At 41.2% G+C, this 25,247-nt stretch overlaps 5 protein-coding genes across 6 annotated transcripts in view; 4 read left to right on the plus strand and 1 right to left on the minus strand.

The window, feature by feature from the left end:
- Positions 1-1,823: 1,823 nt before the first annotated feature.
- On the minus strand, positions 1,824-6,623 carry LOC111788293 (tRNA pseudouridine synthase A). The gene is made up of 10 exons (XM_023668621.1): positions 6,241-6,623; positions 6,031-6,087; positions 4,432-4,509; positions 4,159-4,212; positions 3,060-3,142; positions 2,844-2,943; positions 2,688-2,750; positions 2,341-2,559; positions 2,169-2,229; positions 1,824-2,075 (listed from the first exon to the last, which is right to left on the minus strand). The coding sequence occupies exons 1-10, from the start codon at positions 6,472-6,474 to the stop codon at positions 1,954-1,956; spliced, it is 1,071 nt and encodes a 356-aa protein (XP_023524389.1). The 5' UTR covers positions 6,475-6,623; the 3' UTR covers positions 1,824-1,953.
- A 211-nt stretch (positions 6,624-6,834) lies between these two features.
- Positions 6,835-10,461, plus strand: LOC111806289 (60S ribosomal protein L3-2). Of its 2 annotated transcripts, none has more exons than XM_023691593.1 (6): positions 6,835-6,964; positions 7,924-8,017; positions 8,473-8,583; positions 8,856-9,160; positions 9,334-9,743; positions 9,834-10,461. In XM_023691593.1, the coding sequence occupies exons 2-6, from the start codon at positions 7,933-7,935 to the stop codon at positions 10,087-10,089; spliced, it is 1,167 nt and encodes a 388-aa protein (XP_023547361.1). In that variant the 5' UTR covers positions 6,835-6,964; positions 7,924-7,932; the 3' UTR covers positions 10,090-10,461. The 2 variants fall into 2 exon arrangements, with proteins under 2 accessions (XP_023547361.1, XP_023547362.1); XM_023691594.1 differs by having other exon boundaries at positions 6,841-6,964; positions 7,904-8,017.
- A 973-nt stretch (positions 10,462-11,434) lies between these two features.
- On the plus strand, positions 11,435-17,580 carry LOC111781572 (tricalbin-3-like). Its single transcript, XM_023662245.1, has 8 exons — positions 11,435-12,457; positions 13,508-13,749; positions 13,991-14,009; positions 14,998-15,203; positions 15,371-15,480; positions 15,588-15,686; positions 16,626-17,097; positions 17,180-17,580. Exons 1-8 carry the CDS (start codon positions 11,673-11,675, stop codon positions 17,266-17,268), a joined length of 2,022 nt encoding a protein of 673 aa, XP_023518013.1. The 5' UTR covers positions 11,435-11,672; the 3' UTR covers positions 17,269-17,580.
- A 942-nt stretch (positions 17,581-18,522) lies between these two features.
- Positions 18,523-23,162, plus strand: LOC111790812 (peptide chain release factor 1). The gene is made up of 11 exons (XM_023671919.1): positions 18,523-19,051; positions 19,317-19,423; positions 20,796-20,894; positions 21,264-21,447; positions 21,579-21,627; positions 21,722-21,800; positions 21,894-21,968; positions 22,053-22,130; positions 22,253-22,411; positions 22,507-22,602; positions 22,694-23,162. Exons 1-11 carry the CDS (start codon positions 18,898-18,900, stop codon positions 22,889-22,891), a joined length of 1,278 nt encoding a protein of 425 aa, XP_023527687.1. The 5' UTR covers positions 18,523-18,897; the 3' UTR covers positions 22,892-23,162.
- A 2,003-nt stretch (positions 23,163-25,165) lies between these two features.
- Positions 25,166-25,247, plus strand: part of LOC111794908 (acyl transferase 4) — a 1,721-nt gene continuing 1,639 nt past the window's right edge. Inside the window, exon 1 of the mRNA XM_023677467.1 lies at positions 25,166-25,247. This exon is cut by the window's right edge and continues 1,639 nt beyond it. The gene's annotated coding sequence lies outside the window, so the exon portion shown is untranslated.

The following is a 25,247-nucleotide window of genomic DNA, read 5'->3' on the forward strand; positions in this document are numbered from 1 at the left end:
AACGAGACATAAGAAAGATAGGGATAATAAGTAGATATGAGCATCACAATAGACTTGTTTTACGGTTGGGTAGGGCCCCGAGCCTTAACCTCGAAAGTTGGGATTCCGAAGGGAATTTGGACATGCGATTTTGGGGTCAAGGGCGTTCATATGAAATATGAAAGCTTGCCAAATTTGGTGTTAATTGGACTCTGAACGGATGCTTTATGACACCGTATGTCCGCTTGCCAAAATCATGTCTACTCCCACCAGTTTGAAAATGCCTAAAGTACATCACCCGTTTGGAAATGCCTCAAAATGTACTCTATAGAGGGAGACATGATGTCAACTCTCCACCACCTTTGGGACCAGTGACCTAAGTGAGATACCTTGTGGCACATGCGCGTGTCACAGCGAGAGCGAACATTTCCGAAACTAGTGTCTTGAGCAACTTTCTTTAAAATAGGGTTTTCAAGGACAATACCAGGTGACACGGGTGTGCCGATATTGCACACTTACCCATATGTCGGAGGTTAGATTATACATTCGTACAGAGTCCAAAAATGACATGACATGGGCATGAATGGCCAAGGCCTCAATAGAACCAGAATGGATGAATGTTTGAGATGTCTCGATGTTATGAACGACACGTGAGCCCATTCTCGATTGCATATGACCAAGTGAGATGCGATGGCCAACGACACCCCATACCTTGGGATGACATCAAGACATATGGACCATGTTGATTGGGGACTAAAATAATGTTAGATGCAACGTTACATTGAGAGAGATTGACTCCAAATAGAGTCAAGATTGAGCTGAATGACTTGGCCTAATATAGAGACAAGTCGTCTTTCTCACAAACGATTGATTATAATAATAGCGTACGGTCATATTCAAGTATCGCATCAATATAGTTATGCAGTGTTAGGCTAAAATTGTGGCATTGAGATTAATGATGCTTGAGCTGCCAGAAATATTAATTGACATTTATTGCTTATTCATTCCTTTATGGTTATTTTACGCCCCTTTGTTTTGCTTTATTATAGTAACATGAATAAGGTTCCATCTGTTTTTTGTTCAGGAAGTCCTGGCAGCGTGGATTCATCATCAAATGATGATGATGATTCACTAGACAATGGCCTAGACGTTGAGGACGAAACAGGAGACGAGGTGAAGATGGAGAAGGAAAGGTCGAGGTCGAGGGAGGATCACAATAGACCGTCGAAATCAACAATGGAGCAATTAGCTGACTGAAGCTTACAGACTGACTGTTGCTATGTTTGATGGCAGGAGGTAGAAGAAAAACAGAGGAAGAAACTAAAGGCATGGGAGTGATGTCCCACGTTGGTTGGCAGTAGATAGACGCGTTTTAAAGCCTTGAAGGGAAGCCCGAAAGGGAAAGCCTAAAGAGAACAATATCTGCTAGCGGTGGATCTAGACCGTTACAAACAGTATCAGAGCCAGACACCGGACGATGTGTCAGCCTTCTCGCTGTTCCCCGAAGGGGGTAGACACGAGGCGGTGTGCCAGTAAGGACGTTGGGCCCCGAAGGGGGTGGATTTGGTGGTGATCCCACATCGATTGGAGAAAGGAAAGAGTGCCAGCGAGGACGCTGGGCCTCGAAGGGGGGTGGATTGTAATGTCCCACATTGGTTGGGGAGAAGAACAAAACACCATTTATAAGGGTGTAGAAACCTTCCCCTGGTAGGCGCGTTTTCAAGCCTTGAGGGGAAGCCTGAAAGGAAAAGTCCAAAAAGGACAATATCTACTAGCGGTGGATCTGGGCCGTTACAAGTTGAGCATTAAAAATCCCATTCATAAAAAGGAGAAGAAATCCGTTCAGAATGGGATGGGGATTGGGATTGGGTTCAGCTCAACTATAGATTTTCGAATGTCAACAATAAGGAGAGTTGCATTGGCAATCAATACAAATAAATAACATTGGAAATGAAAAGAAAGGAACCTCCGGTTTCATTCAGTGGGCGCTGTCGGTGGCGGCGGTAGATCATATTTGACATGTCCTAGGTAGAGTCCACAAGCAGGAGCCATCGGACTTGCTGAACTCACATTCTTCGCTTCCAAGATTCTTTCTACTGCAGCAAATAACACAGAAGACCATATTACTGTTAGCTAGCTACCTTCAAACGGCCATGTTCTATTGTATATGTTGCAGTCCAACCACCTACCATCTCCTACGGTTAGATCTCCGGTTCCGACCGCTTTAAGAACGCCAACCATCAGTCTTACCTAAGAAATATTCGAGTCCAGAATAACTAATCAATCAATCAATCAATCTCGTAAAACCCTTTTCTCCATTACTAGAAAAGAAAGTCTCTTAGGGTTGGTTATGTTTATTACCTGATGATAGAGAAACGAGCGTGCTCGTGCTGTCACAACGAAACAACGATGCCTTCTCCTGATCCCAAATCCAACCTCGTAACTTTCAGAATGTAGCACTTCATTCTCGCATTCTTCTTTGCCCTGCCTTTGCTTTCGCTCCATTGACGATGGAAAATAAGGCGTCGAAACCACCTCACAAACGTCTAGTTCATCAAGAGTTCTCATTGGGGAGTTTGCCTGCACTGCACATCGAAACTAATTTACATTACACCGTACACAGTTTCATCCCCCGACCACGCCCTGGCATTGTTACAAACAAAATGTATAATAAGCTGGGAACATAAATAGTTTTAGTATTAAGTGACCTGACAACCAGCTGCCCTGAAGGAGCTAAAGTCATGATGCCCAACAAGCACTTTACATGCCTCCTGAATTCATACATTCCAATAATGTTGTATCAGTTCCTGAATGTAATTTCAAATCGACATGATCTCCAGCATTGCACTGTTAATTGTTCATACCTGCATGGCTCCAATATTCAGTATCTCGGGCACGTGCCATACTCGATCCTTGTCAAAGCTTGACAAAGTTTCTGGCCCAGAAACTAACCGATAAAAGTATCTGAAAATGTTTCATGAGATGCAAAAAATTGTGTTATGTACGTATGGACAATTAATTCTACTGTCTAATAGGCAATGATGGTATCAACTACTAAAGCATGGATGGACGATACTCACGTACGCTCTTGAGCTTTATATCTAGCATGATAATCATTAGGAACACTTCGAACATCAACTACCGTAACATCACCGTCATTTTTCTGGAATCAAAACAGACACAGATACCTTTCATCATTTTCTTTGTCTCATACAATAAAAAGCAAAGGCTGAAGCTGGAAAAAGGAAGATTTTTCTTAGGTGCTCGCTGTGAGATCCCACATCGGTTGGAGGAGGAATGAAACTGTAACGACCCAGGCTTACCGCTAGCAGATATTGTCCTCTTTGGGCTGTGTTCCTTTCGGCCTTCTCCTCTAGGCTTTAAAACGCATTTGCACAAGGTTTCATTAATTTAAAACGACCCAGACTTGCGGTAACCCTTAGCAAGCCAAACCCTTTGCATAGTTTTCATTAATTTTTAAATAAATAAAATTATCTTTTGTAACGGCCCTAACCGCTATTTATAAGATAAGTCGGGTTGTTACAGAAACATTCTTTATAAGGGTGTGGAAACCTCTCCTTAGCAGACACGTTATAAAACCTCGAGGGGAAGTGTGGAAGGAAAAGCCCAAAGAGGACAATATCTGTTAGCGGTGGGCTTAGGCCGTTACAAATGGTATCAGAGCCAGACAATGAGCAATGTGCCAATGAAGAGGCTGAGCCCTGAAGGGGGGTTGGACACCATGCGGTGTGCCAGCAAGAATGCTGGGCCCCGAAGGGGGTGAATTGTGAGATCCCACATAAGTTGGATAGGGGAACAAAGGGGAACAAAACATCCTTGGTGTGAAAACCTCTCCCTAGCAGACGCATTTTAAAACTTTGGGGGGAAGCACGAAACGGAAATTCCAAAGAGGACAATATCTGCTAGCGGTGGGCTTGGGCCATTACACTCGCTTATCTACCGCCTATGAACAATAGTCAATAGTACTGGTAAAAGGGAAGATTCTAACATGCTTGCAAATTTAAAAGGGAAGATAAAGTTTATAATTTGAAAATGGAAATTTTAACACGACTATAACTTAGCATCGTTGAGTTAAAAATGAAGCACAAGATCAAAACAACGAAAATCGAGAGAAGCAAAAGTAGCTCAAAAAAGGGATTGGCTAGCAGAGAACCGAACCTGTAAGAAATGATTCACGGCCCTGCGAACGACACCCGGTTCATGAGGTGGTAACTGCATCATAGTTAGGCAAAAGAAGTTAGCATCTCTGTAGCAAAGTCGAGCACCATTTCTTCAAACTCATGTTTTCAAGGATAAGAAAGTTTTATCTCAACAACAAAGTCCACGAGTGAACAAAAGTTTTCAGGGGAAATTACTCATCTAGTTAGCATATATTATGTGTACATATGAAAAGGGGAGAGAGATGCTTATATTCTATACAAAGGGACAAACCACTTCTCCGGGCTTTCTTTTGCTTATGCGCTCAACATCAACATGACAAACATTTGATAAGGCATGTACTCCAGCATCCTTCATTGAAAAAAGAAGGAAAGTCACAACGTGAATGGGATAACTTAATCTACTTATGGTAGCAAGAAATGTAATATGACGCATGGGAATACGATTATCAAAGCAATCAATCAAGTCAATAGAGCGGCTCAATAACAGATCCCTTTCTACCGAGCACACCTCAAAACAGGTGAATATGGAGCAAGATGCACTCTAGTCTGCAACAAACAAGTCAGAAAAACAACTATAACAAGTCAGAAAAACAACTATAACAGCCCAAGCCCACCACTAACAACAGGTATTATCTGCAATGGCCCATTACGTATGCCATTAGTCTCACAATTTTAAAATGCGTCTATTAGGAGAGGTTTCCACACCCTTATGAGGAATGCTTCGTTCCCCTCTCCAAACGATGTGGGATCTCAAAATCCACCCCCTTGGGGGCTAGCGTCCTTGCTGGCACACCGCTCGGTGTCTGGCTCTAACAAATACTGTCTGCTTTGGCCCGTTATGTATCGCCGTCAGCCTTACAGTTTTAAAACGTGTCTGTTAGGGAGAGGTTTTCACTCCCTTATAAGGAAAGCTTCGTTCCCTTCTCCAACCAATGTGGGATCTCACAATCCACCCCCCTTGGGGGCCAGCATCCTTGCTGGCACGCCGCTCGGTGTCTGGCTCTAACAAATACTGTCCGCTTTGGCCCGTTATGTATCGCCATCAGCCTTACGGCTTTAAAACGTGTCTGTTAGGGAGAGGTTTTCACACCCTTATAAGGAAAGCTTCGTTCCCCTCTCCAACCGATGTAGGATCTCACAAGCCACCCCCTTGGGGGCCAGCACCCTCGCTGGCACACCACTCAGTGTCTGGCTCTGATACCATTTGTAACAACCCATGCCCACCACTAACAGATATTGTCCGCTTTGGCCCATTATGTATCGTCGTCAGCCTCACTATTTTAAAACGCATCTGTCAGGGAGAGGTTTCTACACCCTTCTAAGGAATGCTTCATTCTCCTCTTCAACCGATGTGGGATCTCACAATCCACCCCCCTTAGGGACCAATGCCCTCGCTAGCACACCGCTCGATGTCTGGCTCTGATATCATTTGTAATAGCCCAAGCCCACCGCTAACAGATATTGTCCGCTTTGGCCCGTTATCTATCTCCATCAGTCTCACGATTTTAAACACGCATCTATCAAGGAGAGGTTTCTACACCCTTATAATGAATACTTCGTTCTCCTCTCTAACTGATATGGGATCTCACAGTTCCAATGGTTTTGTTTTAAAATCCGACTTAGAACAATAGAGGCAAGTTCATGCATCTCAAAAGAACATAAACCCTACAGTTAAACTACCAATTCAGTTCCATATCCTTCTCTGCACACATCAAAGCTAGTGGGAGAAGAACTACCAGAGGACTGAAGATTCAGCAAGATAAAAGTCGTGGAAGCTACCCTACAAGTACACTGAACATTCTAATAGCAGCAATAAAACTGATTTTCATATAACAAAAAGGAACAAATATCCAGAATAAGAAAAACTTACAGTTCTGCTAGAACAAAACACTGAAACTGATTGACCGATAAACTTCCGGAACGCTTCCTGAGAAGTAAAAGTAATCATTTATAGAGTAATGCAAGAGACTCATTGTTCAACCCGTTTCTTAATGATACAAAGAAATTATGTTCCATTTCAAAGAGTTTCATCGGTTAAGAACGATACACAGAGTAATGAAAGATGGCAAAGGCGGTGTACCTCAAGCACGCCGACCACCGTACGACAGTTGGGCTGCTGCTGAGAACCAGAGAAACGAGTTCCTATATATTCGACTGCGACAAGGTAGCGTTGGATTCCAGGGTTACGGTTCATGGATTCTGCTTCCTCCTTATCGCCAGGGAGATCTTCGTTCGTAGTCTTTCCAATTTTCAATGGCCTTTGAGGTGATGAATCGGAACTGAACTCTAGCCTATGCTTCTGGTTCTCCGTCATTGATTTCCGCCGCTCCCGCCAAGATTATGAGAATCGAACACTGATTCCAAAGCTTAAACAATGTAGCAAGTGTTCTCGCGGAAGTTTAAAGGTTGAACTCCGCCATGAGTTGAACAAGTTCCCAAGGTAGACGATGGAGGTTTGCTTCGCTAGGTCGTATTCGCCGTTTTAATTTTCCACATGTCGAATGACAGTTCGACATGTCGTCTCAATGCTCACGTGCTTCTCAGTTATAAACACATGGGCTTGGGCTTCAAATGGGCTCATATTTTATAAGCCCAATACGATTTAAAAGTAGCCCTAGCCCAATTATGTTGCGAGAGAACCCTAATTTCTTCCCTTGTATCACTTAATTCATGCGCCGCACAGCGTAGCAGCCAAATTGTAGCGGCGGCATCCATTATATAGGTCCCCTAAATTGGAAGTAGAAACCTTAACTCGAGTTACGAAGGCACAGCCCTGTTCTTCACCTCTCTATTCCCAGTGTCAGGTATAACAGTTTCGATAAGTATGGTCGCCATTGAATTCACGGTTATATTACTCGATTTACTAAGACTATAGTTTGTTCATTCCATCTCTAACCTCTACTTGCAGGATCTCTTATTTCCCTTTGCAGTATACTTTAATTTGTTTTGTCTCTTTGGATTTGACGTGAAATGGGCTCTGGTGAATCGATCTGTAACTTTACCATTGTAGATTATGTTTTTGATTTATTGTTACTACGACGCTGAAGAAAGTATGTTATCTGGAGGATATTTTTATTGCAACAAATGCATCTGGAGGATTGAAAATCTAAACACAGGCCTTGTATTTCTGGAATTTTGTTTTTTTTATCCCCGACTGTTGTTCCATTCATGTTTTTCCGGTTAAATTCCAATATTCCTAATGACAGTCGAAATGGCTTCCCCATAAAAAACTATGAATAATCAGGGCTGGAGTCTAGAACAGGCTCTTTCTCCAAAGCCAATTTATTGGTTTTTGGGTTGAAACACGGATGAGCCTGAGTTTTGGCATTATCTAGTGCCATAGGCCACTGGTTGGGGTTCATTTTGATGTCTGCAGGATGATGGAACCTGAAACTAGGAAAACATGAACCTGGAACCTGTTTTTCTTGCATCCTTATTTTGAGATTTTAAGATTTTGCATCCTGGTACTTGTTATCCGTATTTTGAGATTTTTTGTTGCACTCTAATTAACGTAAGTTGGTCGACGCAAAACTATCTGTTTTTTCTTCTGTTTATGGTTTTCCTTAATTTTTACGAATGTTCTGTTTTGGCCTATCGTTATCTATTATTTTGTACCATCTAGTTTATATGTTTTTTATTTGAAATGTTATGCTTAATTACCCTTTGAAAGAAGAACCCCTGGAACGTTTGGTCTTTTTGGGATGACGTTAATGGATCTATTAAACATCATTGAAATTTGGTAGTTTCCAATTAATTGCAATAGGAACGCAATATGTCTCACCGCAAGTTTGAGCACCCAAGACATGGCTCTTTGGGATTTCTTCCCAGAAAGAGAGCTTCTCGCCATAGAGGGAAAGGTATTGGTTCTGTGCTAGATCTTATTTTATGACTTATAGTTTTAGATTATTGTATTTGTATAGATCATTCACATTGTTTTTTATTCGGCATGTAACAAGTCAGTTGTCTGTCTTTTAATTTACACTGGTTTGATCGTTCCTAGTGCTTCATTCAGTTGTCTGTCCTTTTTATATTGTAGTCAGCTGAGTATTTTCTTCTTTAATTAGTGCTTCTCACTCTGATCAGATGTAGCTCAGGCATATTGCTGGATGCTTTGTTCTTTCATTGAATCCTTGCATAAGCTTTCCATGTTTCGATTTTAAATGCATGTTTACTTTTTTTTTATAAAAAAAAATTCATGTGATGATATACTGTAAAGCATTACAGCACGCATTGCGTGTACTAAATTCATTTGATATTCATTTGATATTCTTTAGCTCAATGTTGTTATCTGATGGTGACTTGTACTTTGCAGTGAAGGCATTTCCCAGAGATGATCCTTCGAAGCCTTGTAGATTAACTGCTTTCCTTGGATACAAGGCTGGAATGACTCATATTGTCAGAGAAGTTGAAAAGCCTGGATCAAGTGAGTCTGGTTGTAAGATATTTATATCTAGATTATGAAAATGATATAGGAGTATATAGCAATATATCCAACAGGTTCCTAGTTATGGCTGTTTCTCTACGTCACCATTGCGTAGCTTATATTGTGTTGGTCAATCTTGTGTTAGGCCTTCTATTTAGATTAAATTTCCCTTTTGCAATGTGATGTGAAAACTTATGGTAGACAATCCTGTTTTATTTTGTTTCTATTTCTAAAATCTGTTGGATTATTGATTTGTCTTATGATCCTCTCAGAGTTGCACAAGAAAGAAACATGTGAAGCTGTAACAATTATAGAAACTCCCCCTATGGTTGTTGTTGGTGTTGTTGGCTATGTCAAAACGCCACGAGGCTTGCGTTCATTGAAAACTGTATGGGCCCAGCATTTGAGCGAGGAGGTAAAGAGGAGATTTTACAAGAACTGGTGTAAGTCTAAGAAGAAAGCTTTCTCTAAGTACTCAAAGAAGTTTGAGACTGAAGATGGAAAAAAGGATATTCTGGCACAGTTGGAGAAATTGAAGAAATATGGCACTGTGATTCGTGTTCTGGCCCATTCCCAGGTATTTTGCTCTTCCCAAATATTACATGATGAACGACTTGAATATTGTACTTTTCTCCCCTTCCGTTTAATGTTGATCGACCTGAAAATTTGAACCGTTGCAAAATATTGTTAATATTTGATATGTAGTACTATGTTTAAGTACCCACTTTAAGAAGATCGACTTTGTTTCAGATAAGGAAGATGCAAGGACTAAAGCAAAAGAAAGCTCACTTGATGGAAATTCAGGTGAATGGTGGAGATGTTTCTAAGAAGGTTGATTATGCATATAGTTTATTTGAGAAGCAGATCCCTGTTGATGCAATCTTCCAAAAGGATGAGATGATTGATATTATTGGGGTAACTAAAGGAAAAGGTTATGAAGGTGTGGTTACCCGTTGGGGTGTCACTCGTCTCCCCCGCAAGACCCATCGTGGCCTTCGCAAGGTAGCCTGTATTGGTGCTTGGCATCCAGCCAGAGTGTCATTCACTGTTGCTCGAGCTGGGCAGAATGGTTACCATCATCGCACAGAGATGAATAAGAAGGTTTATAAGGTTGGGAAGACTGGCCAAGACTCCCATTCTGCTATGACCGAGTTCGATAGGTTAGTCAACATGTGCCTTCCCTTTTTGGCTTTTACTTATCTTTTCTTGAATTACTGCTACTGATGTTTGTGGATATTTATTCTTATTAGGACTGAGAAGGATATAACTCCAATTGGTGGATTTCCTCACTATGGTGTGGTCAAAGAGGATTACTTGATGATCAAGGGCTGTTGTGTGGGTCCAAAAAAGCGTGTGGTCACATTGAGGCAGTCACTGATTAAGCAGACTTCTAGGGTTGCTATGGAGGAAATCAAACTGAAATTCATCGACACTTCCTCCAAGTTTGGCCATGGACGGTTTCAGACAACACAGGAGAAGGCTAAGTTTTATGGACGAGTCAAGTAGGTGTTGCGTGCGACTGATTTTTTTTTGTCTCGATGATTTGGGTTTCTTCATTTTAAACATGTAACGTTTTCAGACTTGGGAAAGGTGTTGTTTAATGTTATGATGACTATTCATCCTTGGTGTTCAATCTGTTCTTCAATCCTCCAACTAGTCGTCTGGTGGTGTTGCGACTCCGTACTCAGCTGCTTGTTTTGGATCCTGCTCCCTTTTTCTTGACCCAGTTTGTCTTCATTCAACATTTTTGTATACACCACACCCAGTGAGATCAAATAGAAAGCGGCACCAATTTGAACACGTTTCTGTGCTGTTCTAAATTCAAACAGGGTTTCAATATGAACATAAATGAGAAGAACATGGAATATTTGGCGTCCATTCCTTCCATTCTTCTTTTCAATTCAAACAGGGTTTCAATATGAACATAAATGAGAAGAACATGGAATATTTGGCGTCCATTCCTTCCATTCTTCTTTTCATTGATGAGTTCCCCACGTTATGTAATGTTCTGAATATGACCATTCGATTAGACCCTCTCACCTTTTCTAATTCACGGGTCCCTATACTACACTCCACTCCCTGCTTTAATTGAATCTGAATCCCAAACCCAACACAATTCATTCCTACCAGTCCGTGTTCCAACCACATTTCTGGTAATGGTGTGTAAACTTGTCTCTAATAGTAACAGTAATACATAAAACAGTAACATTTCTGGTAATGGTGTGTAAACTTGTCTCTAATAGTAACAGTAATAGTAATACGTAACAGGTAATAAGGTTATTTATTAGTAACAGGTAATAAGGTTAAAGTAAACCATATTTACTAGTAACAGGTAATAAGGTTATTTATTAGTAACAGGTAAGGTTAAAGTAAACCATATTTACTAGTAACAGGTAATAAGGTTATTTACTAGCAGTGAGCTTGAACAAATTAGAGCTGAGCTTGAAAAATGTATTTATATATATACATATCTCTTTTTACTTTATATATGGAGGTATCCAATACCTATGAAGGTGCACCCACGAGTTACAACATTCCTTTTTATGGTGCCTAAAATCTCTATTTTTGATAATATATCACATGTTCTTATTGATGGTTCCTTAGTATTCCTATGGGGTCACAAGAATTTTTTTATGGTCTTAAGAGGAAGGCCCGTCATAGCCCAAACCAAAGTCTAGTTCATAGTTGTATGGGACACGTAGGTTACATATATATATATATATATATATTATTATTGTGACTAGAGGTGTGACCACGACCGTAAATGATGCCGCGTCGGCTCCGTCCAGTCCACGTGGTATTTCCAAAAAATTTAGAAACCATTGCTAATATTATCACTCTTCCATTTTGTGAGGCTTCCAATAATCCTTTGTGTTTTAAGATTCTCCCGCTCCCCCAATTCTCTCCTCCCTTCTTCCCGGAATCCTGGATTTCTCTTCCTCATATCTTCCCCTTTCCATCTACCATCTTCTGCTACAAACTCCGCCGTCTTCTCCATTTCCACAGCCACCTCCCCCTTAATCTCCGCCGCCCAATCCATGTTCTTCCCATATGATTTCTCCATTCCATCTTCCCTTCTCTGTATCTAAATGATTACGCACTCCACCTCTCCGCCCTTTGATTCCTCGAATTCCTTCCCTCAACATTCCCCCTCTCACAACTTCATTACCGGAGCTCGCAACTCCCTTTCCACCGCCGCTTTCCTTCCCCGAAATCCCCGGCGAAAACGGTTCTTCCCTTCTTCTCTTTCTCCGGATGCCCCTACTCGCCCCTTCAATCTACAATTTGCAACTCTCGCCAGGAGGAGCGCCAAATTTTTTGTAGTCAAGCGTACTACTAATGAGTTGGAGAGGGAAGATTTCTCCCAGGACTCTTCTGTGCAAGTGGGATCAAGTTTCACTGCCTTTCAGGAGGATCCTATTGTCGATAAGTTAAGGACCCAACTCGGTGTCATACACCCTATCCCTTCGCCACCCATTAATCGAAACATTGTTGCGTTGTTCGTCTTCTTTTTCTTCGTTGGAGTTGCCTTCGACAAATTATGGACACTTAGAAAGAGAAGTAAATCGAGAAATGAAGATGGGCGTCGTGGTACATGGCCCCAGGTGCCTACTAGTTTCTCGTCGTTTTTGGAGAAGGATTTACAAAGGAAGGAGTCGGTGGAGTGGGTGAATATGGTGTTGGGTAAATTATGGAAAGTTTATCGACCTGGCCTTGAGGATTGGCTTGTTGGATTGTTGCAACCTGTTATTGATAATTTGAAGAAACCTGATTATGTGGAGAGGGTGGAAATCAAGCAGTTCTCCTTGGGGGAAGAACCATTGTCTGTTAGGAATGTTGAGAGGCGAACATCCCGTCGAGCCAATGATTTGCAGTAAGTTATTTTTAACCCATCTTTCAAATTTTATTTACTCTCTGGTGTGCAGATTGAACACCTTCCTGCGATGTTTACTGGCGATAGAGTTCCATGAATTTATTCAGTCATTATTGTTTTTACATTTAGTTTCTAAGTGGAGGCTAGGTGGGGTGTATGACTAATCTCTCACGTAGGTTGGAGAGAAGAACGAAATATTCTTTACAAGGGTGTGGAAATCTCTCCCTAAAAGACGCATTTTAAAAACCTCGAGAGGTAGCCTCCGAATGGGAAAGCCCAAAGAGGACAATATCGGCTAACGGTGGTCTTGGGGCGTTACAAATGGCATTAGAGCTAGACACCAGGCGGTGTTCTAGCGAGGACGCTGGGCCCCTAAGGGAGGTGGATTATGAGATTCCACATCGATTAGAGAGGGGATCACGCCCTAAAAGGGGTGGATTGTGAGATCCCACATCGGTTAAAGAGAGGAATGAAACATTCTTTATAAGGGTGTGGAGACCTCTCCGTAGAAGACACATTTTAATAACCTTGAGGGGAAACCCAAAGAGGACAATATTCGCTAGAAGTGGTCTTGGCCATTACAAATGGTATCAGGGCCAGACACTGGGCAGTGTATTAGTAAGGACGCTGGGCCCCGAAGGAAGGTGGATTGTGAGATCCCACATCGATTAGAGAGGGGAACAAGTGCCAACGAGGACGTTGGGTCCCAAAGGGGGTGGATTGTGAGATCCCACCTAAGTTGTAGAATAGAACAAAACATTCTTTACAAGGGCGTGGAAACCCACATAAGTTGTAGAATAGAACGAAACCCACATAAGTTGTAGAATAGAACAAAACATTCTTTACAAGCGTGTGGAAACCTCTCCCTAACAGACGCATTTTAAAAATCTTGAAAGGAAGTCCAAAGGGGAAAATCCAAAGAGAACAATATCTGTTATCCGTAGGCTTGGGCAATTACATGAGGCCACATGCCGAAGTAATTGAGCTATCCTTTCAGTTTTATTAGAACAACCGTAATACAATTGCTTTTCTTCATTCAATGTTCTTCAGGTACCAAATTGGTCTGCGCTATACTGGCGGAGCTCGTATGTTGTTAATGCTTTCACTAAAATTTGGCATCATCCCCATTACTGTTCCAGTTGGTGTCCGAAATTTTGACATAGATGGTGAATTATGGGTCAAGTTGCGGCTTATTCCAACTGAACCTTGGGTAGGTGCCGTTTCATGGGCATTTGTTTCACTACCAAAGATCAAATTTGAGTTGTCACCGTTCCGCTTGTTCAATTTAATGGGTATGTAGTAGTTTCTTGACTTTGATTACCGATTACATTTCACTGCAAGGAAGTCATAGTGAGGTTTGAGAGGGAAGCATGTTCTTCTTTAGTTTATCTTTATGGATTTAGTATGCATGCTTGTGGTGGTTCCATTCGTTTCTTGATGGTAGTTTTCTTTGCTTTAAGTGTTAAAATTTGGATGCTGATGCACATTTCTCTGTCTTTTCATCTTTTTGCTGCACGCTTGGGACATCATCAGCCATTCCTGTTCTCTCCATGTAAGTTCATTAATCTTAACTGATGAATAGTTGCTTTATAAGTTGATTCTCAAGGAAGAAATGGAGTCGATCCTTCCCACCTTAGCGTTGTCGACTGCTCTATGATAAAATTTTATCTTCACAATTTTGGAAGGAAAAAAAGATTGATTCTATGCCAGAAAGTTGTGTAATGATATTCTATATCACATTTGTGCCGTTGAATATTTTACTAGTTCAATCCATAAATTGTTCATGCTAATGGGACTCTGGAATCCTTGACAATAGTACTTCGACTAGTAAAGAAGATTGCTATTATTGAAGCCTTTGGTTTTGAGGATTATATCATGAAGTAAAAGTTCTTTTGATCGGAACTTATAATGGCCCAAGCCCACCGCTAGCAGATACTGTCCTATTTGGGCTTTCCCTTTCGGGCTTCCCCTCAAGGTTTTTAAAACGCGTCTGTTAGGGAGGGGTTGGGCCGTTACAAATGGTATCAGAGTCAGTCACTGGACGGTGCGATGCACTGGTCAGAGTAGGGCTAGACTCTTTCTATAGTAGATGCGTTTTAAAAACCTTGAGAGGAAGCCCGGAAGGGAAAGCATAAGGGGACAATATTTGCTAGCGGTGGACTTGAGCCGTTACAAATGATATGGATGTGTCAACGAGGACGTTGTGCCCCCAACGAGGGTGGATTGTGAGATCCCACATTGATTGGAGAGGAGAACAAAACATTCCTTATATGGATGTGGAAACCTCTCCCTAGTGGACGTGTTTGAAAACCGTGAGGCTGATTATGATACGTAACGGGCCAAAGCGGACAATATCTATTAGCGGTGGGCTTGGGCTATTATAGAACCAGTTTTCTGATTGAAATCATTGTATGGTGGTAGTTCATGGCATAATTTTCTCATATAGCTGATAATTCTAACCGATTGTTCTAGTCGTTTTTAGGCTTGTTTTTCTTCCATCTGTTTGTCCTCTGACTTGTATGCGAATTATGTCTGCATAGGTTTTTGACAAAACTTCTCACTGAGGATTTACCTAAACTATTTGTACGTCCAAAGAAGATAGTTCTAGATTTCCAAAAAGGAAAAGCGGTTGGACCCGTCCCGGATGAGGTTAAATCGGGAGACATACAAGAAGGAAATAAAGGTTTTGTTGGGGAACTTTCAGTAACCCTCGTAGATGCTCGGAAGCTTTCTTATGTCTTTTATGGTATGCCATTTTATCTATATTGTCCTTTCTAAAAAACCATGCTTTGTAGTGCTTATCAACATTGTTGCGACACTGCTGTTCTGCTGTCAGAAACTTAGCATCTGATTAACTGTAGATAGTAACAATTATGGTTCTGTATGTTATTCATCAATCCTTGTTCTTCTCAGGAAAAACGGACCCATACGTGATTTTAAGCTTGGGCGATCAAATAATACGCAGCAAAAAGAACAGCCAAACCACTGTAATTGGATCACCTGGTGAGCCAATCTGGAATCAGGTGAAGCTCATTTCTGGTTTTTGTTTTACCGGAGAATATGTTCCATCTTCGGTTATTTTCGGGTTCATTTATGTACTCGCGTTAATTGGCGTTGGGAATATTGGCAGGATTTCCATATGCTTGTTGCAAATCCTAGGAAACAGAAATTGTATATCCAAGTGAAAGACTCTCTTGGATTTGCAGATTTGACCATTGGTAATGCAGAGGTAACTTATCTTTCATTGCAGTTAGTATAGTTAGATTTTGAAATATCTTTGGTATTGCATTCAAGGGCAAGTTTAAAACTTGTGAAACTATGCGAAATTTCTTTATCCATCAACCATTTACTGTCCGTCCGTAGCTTTATTTTTCTCTTCTAACTGTGCAAACTGGAACAGTCCAAGTCCACCGCTAGCAAATTTTGTCCGCTTTGGCCTATTACGTACTGCTGTCAGCCTCACGGTTTTAAAACGTCTCTTCTATGGAGAGAGTCTAGCTCTACTCCAAGTAGTGCCTCGCACCGTTCAGTTTCTAGTTCTGATACCATTTGTAACAACTCAAACCCACCGCTAGCATGGTGAGATTCTTTTTCAATGGAGTGTTACAAAAACACCAGGCGGTGTGTCAGTGACCTCTACCTAACAGACGCGTTTTAAAATCGTGAGGCTGATGACGATACGTAACGGGCCAAAACGGACCATCTTTACTTTGGCTGTTATACTAAAACTTTTGAACTATGTTCTTATTGCGTTCAAGGGCAAGTTTAAATCTTTTACTTTTAATGATCAAAACAAGTTTGGTCAATTCAACAGTGGTTTAGCCTTATTTAAGTTCCAAAACTTGGCTTGCTGTTCTTCTAATTTGAATTTGCATCTTCTATAAGTTGGGGTTGGGAATCATTAGCTCATTTCTCAACCCGAAGTTCTGAATAGATTTTGGTACTCTGCTCTTGAATAGAACTGCTACATAAGCTTGAGCATCTTGTATAACCAGCATTCTTGGTGATCATATGAAAGTCATATAGAATGGTATGTATATTTTGCGTGGTTTTGGTAATCTTGTTAAAGATATCAATTTCTGAGCCCTGAGGCAGCATCAGCTCTCTGGTAATGATATCATATAGGTCGACCTCGATATGTTCTTACTTGTTCTTACAAAACATACAGGTTGATCTTGGTTCTCTTCAAGATACTGTACCAACGGACAGAATTGTTGTTTTGGGGGGAGGTTGGGGACTCTTTAGAAACAGGTCTTCTGGAGAAATACTAGTGAGATTGACATACAAAGCATACGTGGAGGACGAAGAGGACGACAAGGCTGCATTAGATGCCTTGGATACCGATATTTCGGATGACGAGTCATCTGATTCGGATGAACCTGATGAACCAAATGGTGCTTACGACGAGGGTGAAAACGATGCTGCGAAGGAAACTGATAAGGAATCATTTATGGACGTTCTAGCGGCATTGATTGTGAGCGAAGAATTTCAGGGTATAGTAGCATCGGACACATTGAATACGAAGCTTCAGAATGACGCCACCACTTCTTCTAGCATAGGGACAACGAGGTCGAGATCTCGTGATGTGGTTACTGATAACAAACCCGCAGTTTCTGGCGTTGGAGATAGAGGTTTAGCTGGTAATATTGTTGTCTAGTTATCAATCATGCATATATTTTTGTTTGGATGATGGTGAAGTGTTCTAATATGTGTAAATGGCAGAATCGACGCTGTTTTGGCTCGCTGTGATCACGAGTATCTCGGTGCTCATTGCTATCAACATTGGTGGTTCGAGTTTCTTCAATCCATGAACTACTCGGACCCTTTAGCCATTTTGTATCATGTCATGAGCATAGAACAAGCCACCTTGGCTGGCTGGAGTCGAGTATATCACGCACATATACACATTGAATTGAACCATGAGAATCGATCAACTTTAACTCATGTTCGGTTCGTATATACGTCGCTATCGGAGGAGCAAGATTCTGTCGACGGCATACCAATTTTGGCTTTGTATTATAATAACAAATTTACATTCTTTTCAACTTGTGCCTTGTAACTTCATTTGGCACCCATCATTTGTCGTCTCATAATCTGCAATATAAAAATAGAAATTACACACACCCTCTTGGCCTCACCTCACGCATTGCCCAATTACTGATACAAACTCATCTTCTCGCCCTTGCTTACGGCTCGTTTTCTCTTTTTATGGTTTGTAAGCCTTTTATCGTTCGTTTTTTGAGCGGTTTTTATTAATTTTATTCTCGACTTAATTTAAGGCATATTTGAGGAATTTGATTAAATTTGAGATTTTTTTGAAGACCCAAACCCAAGCGATTGTGCTGTGTATTCCAAGTGACATCTCGGAAGGAAACATGATGTATGTAAGAGCATGCTAAACATTATGATGCATGTTTTTCGAGAAATGCATGAATTAAGTCCCGAGTCGAGCAAAACTCAAAATTCATGACTAGGTCAGTATGTTATGTCTCTATTTATGAATTTGTCATGCTATATGATTGTATTTAGGAGTTCACTAACTAACCCTTAATTGTAAACCTAACTCAATTGTCAGGGGTCCGGATAACTATAGAACTGACCTATAATGTCTTATGCTATATGATTGTATTATGGGGGGATTACTAGGAAGTTTGCATGTTAGTTTCCTTTTAGTAAACCGGTCACGAATGGCAAAGGTCCTCAGTAGTACCATTGAGAGTCGGTCAAATCTTAGAAGACATGAACCTTATGAGACTAATACCGAGGTCGCACTTTGAGGGCCTATAATTTAGGTCGAGAATAAAGATGATGATGTACAAGAAAGAGACCGGTAGGAACACATGAGAGAACTCCGGGGACTGGAGGTCTAGATCGACCAAGAACCAAAAATGTGAACTAGCTTTTGTTAAAATACCTTGAAGTTGGGTAAAATAAGTAAGCCTAGGGTGTAGCCAAGGAAAAAACCTATACTTGGGGACGAACTCCGGCGTCACATGACACCAAATGAACAAGCTAAGATCAAATAAAACACAATCAACTTAACTCACGTTCGGCCAATTACCGATACGAACCAACACAGCCTCTTCTCGCCATTGCTTACTGCTCATTTTCAAATGCTAAGGCAAAAACGACCGGCGGAAACCAAACGGCCGGCGGGTACCAGGAGACAACCCAAGCAAGATTCCGGCGAATAACGGAGAATGGGAGGGTCCCACTCCCACCCACCGTTATCGGTCCACACTACTAGGCTCCGGTTCGGTTTGGCCCAAAACCTAATGGTCTAACCACGCCCGATTTCAGACAGCCGGACCGGAGATCCTCATCGTTCATCTCTTTGCTCAAGTTTACCCTTCCGCCCTGTGCTCTAACATCAGACCTTCTGGTCTGCTGCATCCATCGCAACGCCCCCCCATACTACAGATTAGATCTAGAAGAACACTATGAGAATCCATCGACCAACTGTGCGGCTTCTTGAACAAATCCGAACACTTGCCTTACATTGCCGCACGAATCCTGCGCAAATCTGTACAAATCCGTTGCTTCCGCCACCGTCCGACCTTCTTTCTACTTCGCCTTTTCGTTTTTATTCCAAAGGTTCTTATCTTTCTTCCCTTTTTTCAATCCTTTTCTTTGTTTTCTTCGTTATCACGGCTTTGGCTCAGGCACGGATTTATTGGGTTAGGTCTCTTCCACATTTTACATTGGATGCTGTGGATTACTTGTTCATTTGAATTATGAAATGTAGAATTGAGTTCTGTATTATTTATTGGCTATTACCTTTTGATTGAAATCTTTGTTTGCATCTTTCGATGCTTGGCCTCCTATAATCTGAACATCTCTTCAAACTTGTTTAAAATAGGCGAAGTACAATCGCAGCAGCTATCAATGGAGCTTATCAAGATAATGGAACAAAGGTTGAAGGCCATTGAGCTCAGGAGCTCTTTTCTTCTGAATATAATCAACCGGGTACCACTTATTCTCACTTTTTTATGCTCTCTCCTTTGCTGTACAGACATCACACAGCTTCAAAATTTTGTTTAAGTTAACATATTAAAAGTTGTACAACAAATCGAATGAGATAAAATATGATCTTACGAAACTTCATAATATCCATATTCTACCTTAGCCTTCCCGCCTAGAAGCTGTAATTCTCACACATTTGGAAGATAAATAGGTTTGGAGATTAGAAAGCAGTGACACATTCACAACCAATTCTTTCCTCCTCGACTAAAACATCATTGCTGAAGAGAAACGACCCTTTTACTATCGTATTCAATTTGGATAGACTCATATTCTGTAACGGCCCAAGCCCACCGCTAACAAATATCGTCTCTTTGAGCTTTTCCTTTCGGGTAGTTTCGTTCTCCTCCCCATCCAATGTGGGATCTCACAATCCACCCCCTTCAGCGCCCAATGTCCTCACTGGCACTCTTTCCATTCTTCAATCGACGTGGGATCCCCCAATCCACCCCCTTACTAGCACAATGTTCTTACTAGCACACCGCCTCGTGTCCACCTTCCTTCAGGGCTCAGACTCCTCACTGGCACATTGTCGAGTGTTTGGCTTGGATACCATTTGTAACAGTCCAAGCCTACCGCTAACAGATATTGTCCTCTTTGAGCTTTCCCTTTTGGACTTCCTCTCAAGGTTTTTAAAACATGTCTGCTAGGGAGAGGTTTCCACACCCATATAAATGATGTTTTGTTCTCCTCTCCAACCGATGTGGGATCTTAACTATTCAAAGAAGATAAAATTCTTTCTTTGGAAGCTTGCTCATAATGTTGCAATACCCATGACCTCTTACAGCAGCCTATGCCATATTTATCAATCTCGCTTCCATGCAAGAATGAAGCTGAATCTCAGTCACAAGGCTTGCTGTCTCGCTCTTTGGAATGTATGCTCTCTTCCTTTGGTTGGTCACTGGCTTTACGACGTAATCCCAAGGGTTTCCTCTCATTCCTCTCCCAGAACACCCCTTCTGAAAGGAGAAGAAAACCCTTTAGATAAACATAATTAGAGCTTTCTTTTGGGCAATTTGGATTTAAAGGAACCATTGGCTTCTTTCCGAGAAAGAACCTTACAGCTGGATTCTTCAGAAAATAATTGTCTTAGCTATCTCGTTGTATAAATTTTCTTTCTTCTTAATTCTTGTATTTTTGTTTCTCTTTGTTCAGCAAATATTTTCTTATCTAAAAGAAAAGTAATCAAATAAATAAAGAAAATTTTAGCTTTCCCACCCTTCCTACTCTTCCTTTTCTCCTGTATCCCTTTCTCTTATAATTACAGACCTTAAATGATGATTTAATTCTCTTTACTCATGGTGTTATTTGAACATAGCCAGAAGCCCCACCGTCCGAGTATGCAAAGGCTAACAAGGAGCTTAAGAAACTCAGGGATACGATGGATCTAATAAATGAGTTGAGGTCTAGACAGAAGGTATGAAATACATTCAACACATTGTCTTTCTTTACAATACGAACTGCTTAATCTGTTATCTATGAAAAGGTTAAGAGATGACTGGATTATTTCCTTTCAGTGGAAAGACGACCTCTGTTCATGCTGTTCTTTCACAATCATCTACTAATTTGATATTCATTTGGCTTGGTTGTTGTCCAAACTCCAAAGTGTTCTAAATAAAACTTGTGTGGGTGTTTGTGTTTTACAATGAGATTGTAGACGCCTATTGAAATTCTCTAAGTGGACTGACTTGGAGGCATTTGCTTCCCCAATGAATGAAATGTGTGTGGTTGCCGTACTATTTACAGGAAGGATATCAGAAAATTTTTATGACTGTTTTGGCTGTAGGAAATTAATGGTTTGAGAACGCTGATGGACGAATGCCCAGAGGATAAAGATATGCTTGATATGGCTACCGAGGAATTAAATCAGGCAGTTGAAGAAGAGAAAAGATTACAGCACTCATTGCTCACGTCGTTACTTCCAAGAGATGATGCTGATGAGAGGGGTTGCATCTTGGAGGTGAGAGCAGGTAGGTAATGGTGCATATTAGTGAACGTAGCCATTAATGGGAGTCTTTTTTTGTTGTGAATAGGAATTTTTCTGTTCTCTTTTTCTCCGTTTTCGATCTCGACAGTTAAAACTAATAGAAAGTTTTACCAGGAACTGGTGGAGAAGAAGCTTCTTTGTTTGCCATGGATATATTCAAAATGTGAGTGACAGTTGCATAGCATGCTTAGTATCACTGATTATAATAATTCCACACGTTCTAGTTCTCAAGAGTTATTTACTTTGGATCAAAATAGGTATGAGCGATACGCACAGAAAAAGGGTTGGAAGTTTGAGGTGGTTGACATAACAGAATCAGATCTTAAAGGATATAAGGTGATTTCATTATCAAATTTTTTAGTTCAACAATGGGGTAATAAACCTAGAGTACATGAATATAAATTTAGGATTTATCGTCCTACATTGTAGGAAGCGGTTGCTGCAATATCAGGAGCCGGTGTGTATGGGAAACTTAAATTTGAGAGTGGCATACACCGAGTACAGGTCTTCTCGACATGCATATCAATAGCCTTTAGCATTATTTACCATTGTGAAATGATAATTGAAACCATTCTCTTCCTTGGGCAGCGAGTTCCTGTGACAGAGAAGTCTGGGCGTGTTCATACCAGTGCTGTTTCTGTAGCCATTCTCCCTCAAGCAGACGAGGTTCCAACCCTTCTCGCTTGACGCTTTGAAGCCACTTTCTTCCTAGAAAATTAATATCCATAGTAATTTAGGCAAGGGATTGATTCTAAGTTTGGTTGTGATATTGTTGAGGGAATGTGCAGGTAGATGTAGAGTTGAAGAACGAGGACCTGAGAATAGATACATTCAGATCAGGCGGTTCAGGAGGTCAGCATGCAAATACCACAAATAGTGCCGTTAGAGTGACTCACATTCCAACTGGGTTGACTGTGTCCATACAAGACGAGCGATCCCAACATATGGTAGGAACAGTTTCGTTTCTATTGCTCGTATGATTTTGATGGGGTATTTGTGTTTGGTTTAACTTGTTTGAGTGTGCTTTCTTTGGTTCAAACAGAACAAGGCGAAGGCGCTTAAAGTTATATGTGCAAAGCTATACGAAATTGAAAGGCGCAGGATTCAGAGCAGTCGGTCAAAGCTCCGATCGGAACAGGTAATAAGAAAGAGATTGATGTATGATGTATATGGTTACTGTGTGTTCAAAGAAAATACTAAAGGAAGTGAGTTTGGATTATTAAAAGCAGATTGGTAGCGGGGACAGATCGGAACGCATTCGCACATACAACTTCCCGCAAGGGCGGGTAACAGACCATCGGGTAGGCATTACAGAGCATGCCATTGAGGAGGTGATGCAGGGACAGAATCTGGATATGTTCGTGGACGCTCTGTTATTGCAGCAGGAAATGGATGCAATTGCATCCTTCACTTCCTCTTCTTCGTAGTGGCAGTGGTAGTGAAGAGGAGGAGCATTGCATCAAATAGGATCTGCCCTCTTCGCATTAGATTCAGGTAACATAAGAAATGTGTTTCTTATAGAAGTACAATACGAGTAGAGTGGGTGGTTACAATACAACTTTAAAGGGATTAAATTTCATATATGTTACCATGATTAGTAGTATGTAGGAGTTCGTTTTTGTTTGATACAACATAATTGTAACATCCCAGGCCCATCGCTAGTAGATATTGTCTTATTTGGGTTTTCCCTTCCATAAATCATACTTCCCAAAATTCAGAGTCTTACAATATGTAACCATCTAAGCCCCACCGCTATCGGATATTGAGCTTTCCTTTCCAGGCTTCCCTTCAAGGTTTTAAGACCCGTCCACTAGGGAGAGGTTTCCACACCCTTAAAAGAAATGTTTTATTCCCCTCTCCAACTGATGTGGGATCTCACAATCCACTCCCTTGGGGGCCAAGCATCCTCGTTGGTACACCGCCCGGTGTCTGGCTCTAATATCATTTGTAACAACCTAAGCTTGCTGCTAGCAGATATTATTTTCTTTGGGCTTTCCCTTCCGAGCTTCCCTTCAAGGTTTTAAAACGTATTCACTAGGGAGAGGTCTTCACACCTTTAAAAGGAATGTTTTGTTCCCCTCTCCAACTGATGTGGGATCTTACCATCCACTCCCTTGGGGACCCACCGTCCTCGCTAGTACACCGCTCGGTGTCTGATTCTGATACTATTTGTAACCACCTAATTTCACCGCTAGTAGATATTATTCTCTTTAGGCTTCCTCTCACGGTTTTAAAACGCGTTCATTAGAGAGAGGTTTTCCCACCCTTAAAATGAAGGCTTTGTTCCCTCTCCAATCAATGTGAGATCTCACACAAGAATACAACAGTGTCATTAAAAAAGTCGTCCTGATCCGGGAAAAGGAAGAATCTCGATGAAAGTTAAAACAAATAATAAAAGGCAAAGGAAAAGAGAAGGCAAAGCAAAGGTAGAAGGGGATGGAATATGAGGGCAGCCAGGGAAAAGACAGTGCATGAGTAGAGGCACAACAGGAAAAGGATAAGGCAAAGGCTAAGTTGATTTCAATCTGTTGAGAGCTCCATCCATGCTCTACCTGTTCCCTGCTGCCCTTATCCTCAATCCCCAAAACTGACAGATTCACATGGATGCCATGGCCATTACAACAGTACAGTGGTGGAGTGTGCTGGTCTGGTGTGTTTGTGAAGGATGCCATGGCCACCTGTATTCGACTGTTTTTGAAAATTATGTTTCTTTCGACGATTTCGATTCCCACAGTCCCAAATCTCTGTACTCTTTTGGATTTTCCACTTTTCACCAACAACTCCATTCTCCATTCCGTTTTGCTTCTGTTTTCCACTCCTCACCAACATCTCTCCATTAAACAAAAAACAATTCACAGAAATTTTCCACTTTCAGTGTTACTCATAGTTTCTTAAAATGGATACAAAAATGATTTGGGTTATGGACCCTACAATTATCCCACTGTTTCTTCCTCTATTTGTTGCAGTAGCTGTTTGTTAATCACAAAAATTGGTTCTCTCTCCATTGAATCAACCATGGGCAACCGATCTTCTCATAAGAGGTAGATGAGGCAGTCGATGGCAGGATTTGTGTAATAGTCCAAGCTCATTACTAGCCGATATTGTTCGCTTTGGCACGCTATGCATCGCCGTCAGCTTCATGATTTTAAAACACGTTTGCTAGGAAGAAATTTTTACATACTTATAAGGAATGCTTCTGTGAAATCATATATCGATTGGAGAGAGGAACAAGTACCATGGATTGTGAGATCCCACATTGGTTAGGGAGGAGAACGAAACATGTGTGAAAACTTCTCCTTATCATACAAAAAGAGAGATATCCCGGACTTGGAAAGGGCCTTGGCGATACACATCTGGTGTTTGCTTAATGGATAGAATAGATAGTGGTTTGTAGACCCAATATCATGGTGGAGCTGGTGCTTGGCCTTTTATCCAACGCTTACTATCAGCTTGGCCTTTTANGATTGTGAGATCCCACATTGGTTAGGGAGGAGAACGAAACATGTGTGAAAACTTCTCCTTATCATACAAAAAGAGAGATATCCCGGACTTGGAAAGGGCCTTGGCGATACACATCTGGTGTTTGCTTAATGGATAGAATAGATAGTGGTTTGTAGACCCAATATCATGGTGGAGCTGGTGCTTGGCCTTTTATCCAACGCTTACTATCAGCTTGGCCTTTTATCCAACGCTTACTACGGTGGGTCTTTCAGGGCGGCAGGCGTTTCAACTCCCAAGTGCTTGGTGCTCCAAATAAGCCCTTTTGGATATGTAATCATATGG

This window comes from Cucurbita pepo, chromosome LG01 (genome assembly GCF_002806865.2).
Source record: "Cucurbita pepo subsp. pepo cultivar mu-cu-16 chromosome LG01, ASM280686v2, whole genome shotgun sequence".
Classification (NCBI taxonomy): Eukaryota; Viridiplantae; Streptophyta; class Magnoliopsida; order Cucurbitales; family Cucurbitaceae; genus Cucurbita; species Cucurbita pepo.

Coding starts and splice junctions, on each gene's coding strand:
- LOC111788293 (XM_023668621.1), bottom strand. CDS start 6,474: ATGACGGAGAACCAGAAGCATAGGCTAGAGTTCAGTTCCGATTCATCA. Junction 6,088..6,240: donor CGGTGGTCGGCGTGCTTGAG/GTACACCGCCTT, acceptor TTTACTTCTCAG/GAAGCGTTCCGGAAGTTTAT. Junction 2,230..2,340: donor GCTCGTTTCTCTATCATCAG/GTAATAAACATA, acceptor AATATTTCTTAG/GTAAGACTGATGGTTGGCGT.
- LOC111806289 (XM_023691593.1), top strand. CDS start 7,933: ATGTCTCACCGCAAGTTTGAGCACCCAAGACATGGCTCTTTGGGATTT. Junction 8,018..8,472: donor TTCTCGCCATAGAGGGAAAG/GTATTGGTTCTG, acceptor TGTACTTTGCAG/TGAAGGCATTTCCCAGAGAT. Junction 9,744..9,833: donor GCTATGACCGAGTTCGATAG/GTTAGTCAACAT, acceptor TATTCTTATTAG/GACTGAGAAGGATATAACTC.
- LOC111781572 (XM_023662245.1), top strand. CDS start 11,673: ATGATTACGCACTCCACCTCTCCGCCCTTTGATTCCTCGAATTCCTTC. Junction 12,458..13,507: donor CGTCGAGCCAATGATTTGCA/GTAAGTTATTTT, acceptor AATGTTCTTCAG/GTACCAAATTGGTCTGCGCT. Junction 15,204..15,370: donor GCTTTCTTATGTCTTTTATG/GTATGCCATTTT, acceptor TGTTCTTCTCAG/GAAAAACGGACCCATACGTG.
- LOC111790812 (XM_023671919.1), top strand. CDS start 18,898: ATGAGAATCCATCGACCAACTGTGCGGCTTCTTGAACAAATCCGAACA. Junction 19,424..20,795: donor TTCTGAATATAATCAACCGG/GTACCACTTATT, acceptor ATTTGAACATAG/CCAGAAGCCCCACCGTCCGA. Junction 22,603..22,693: donor CAAAGCTCCGATCGGAACAG/GTAATAAGAAAG, acceptor TATTAAAAGCAG/ATTGGTAGCGGGGACAGATC.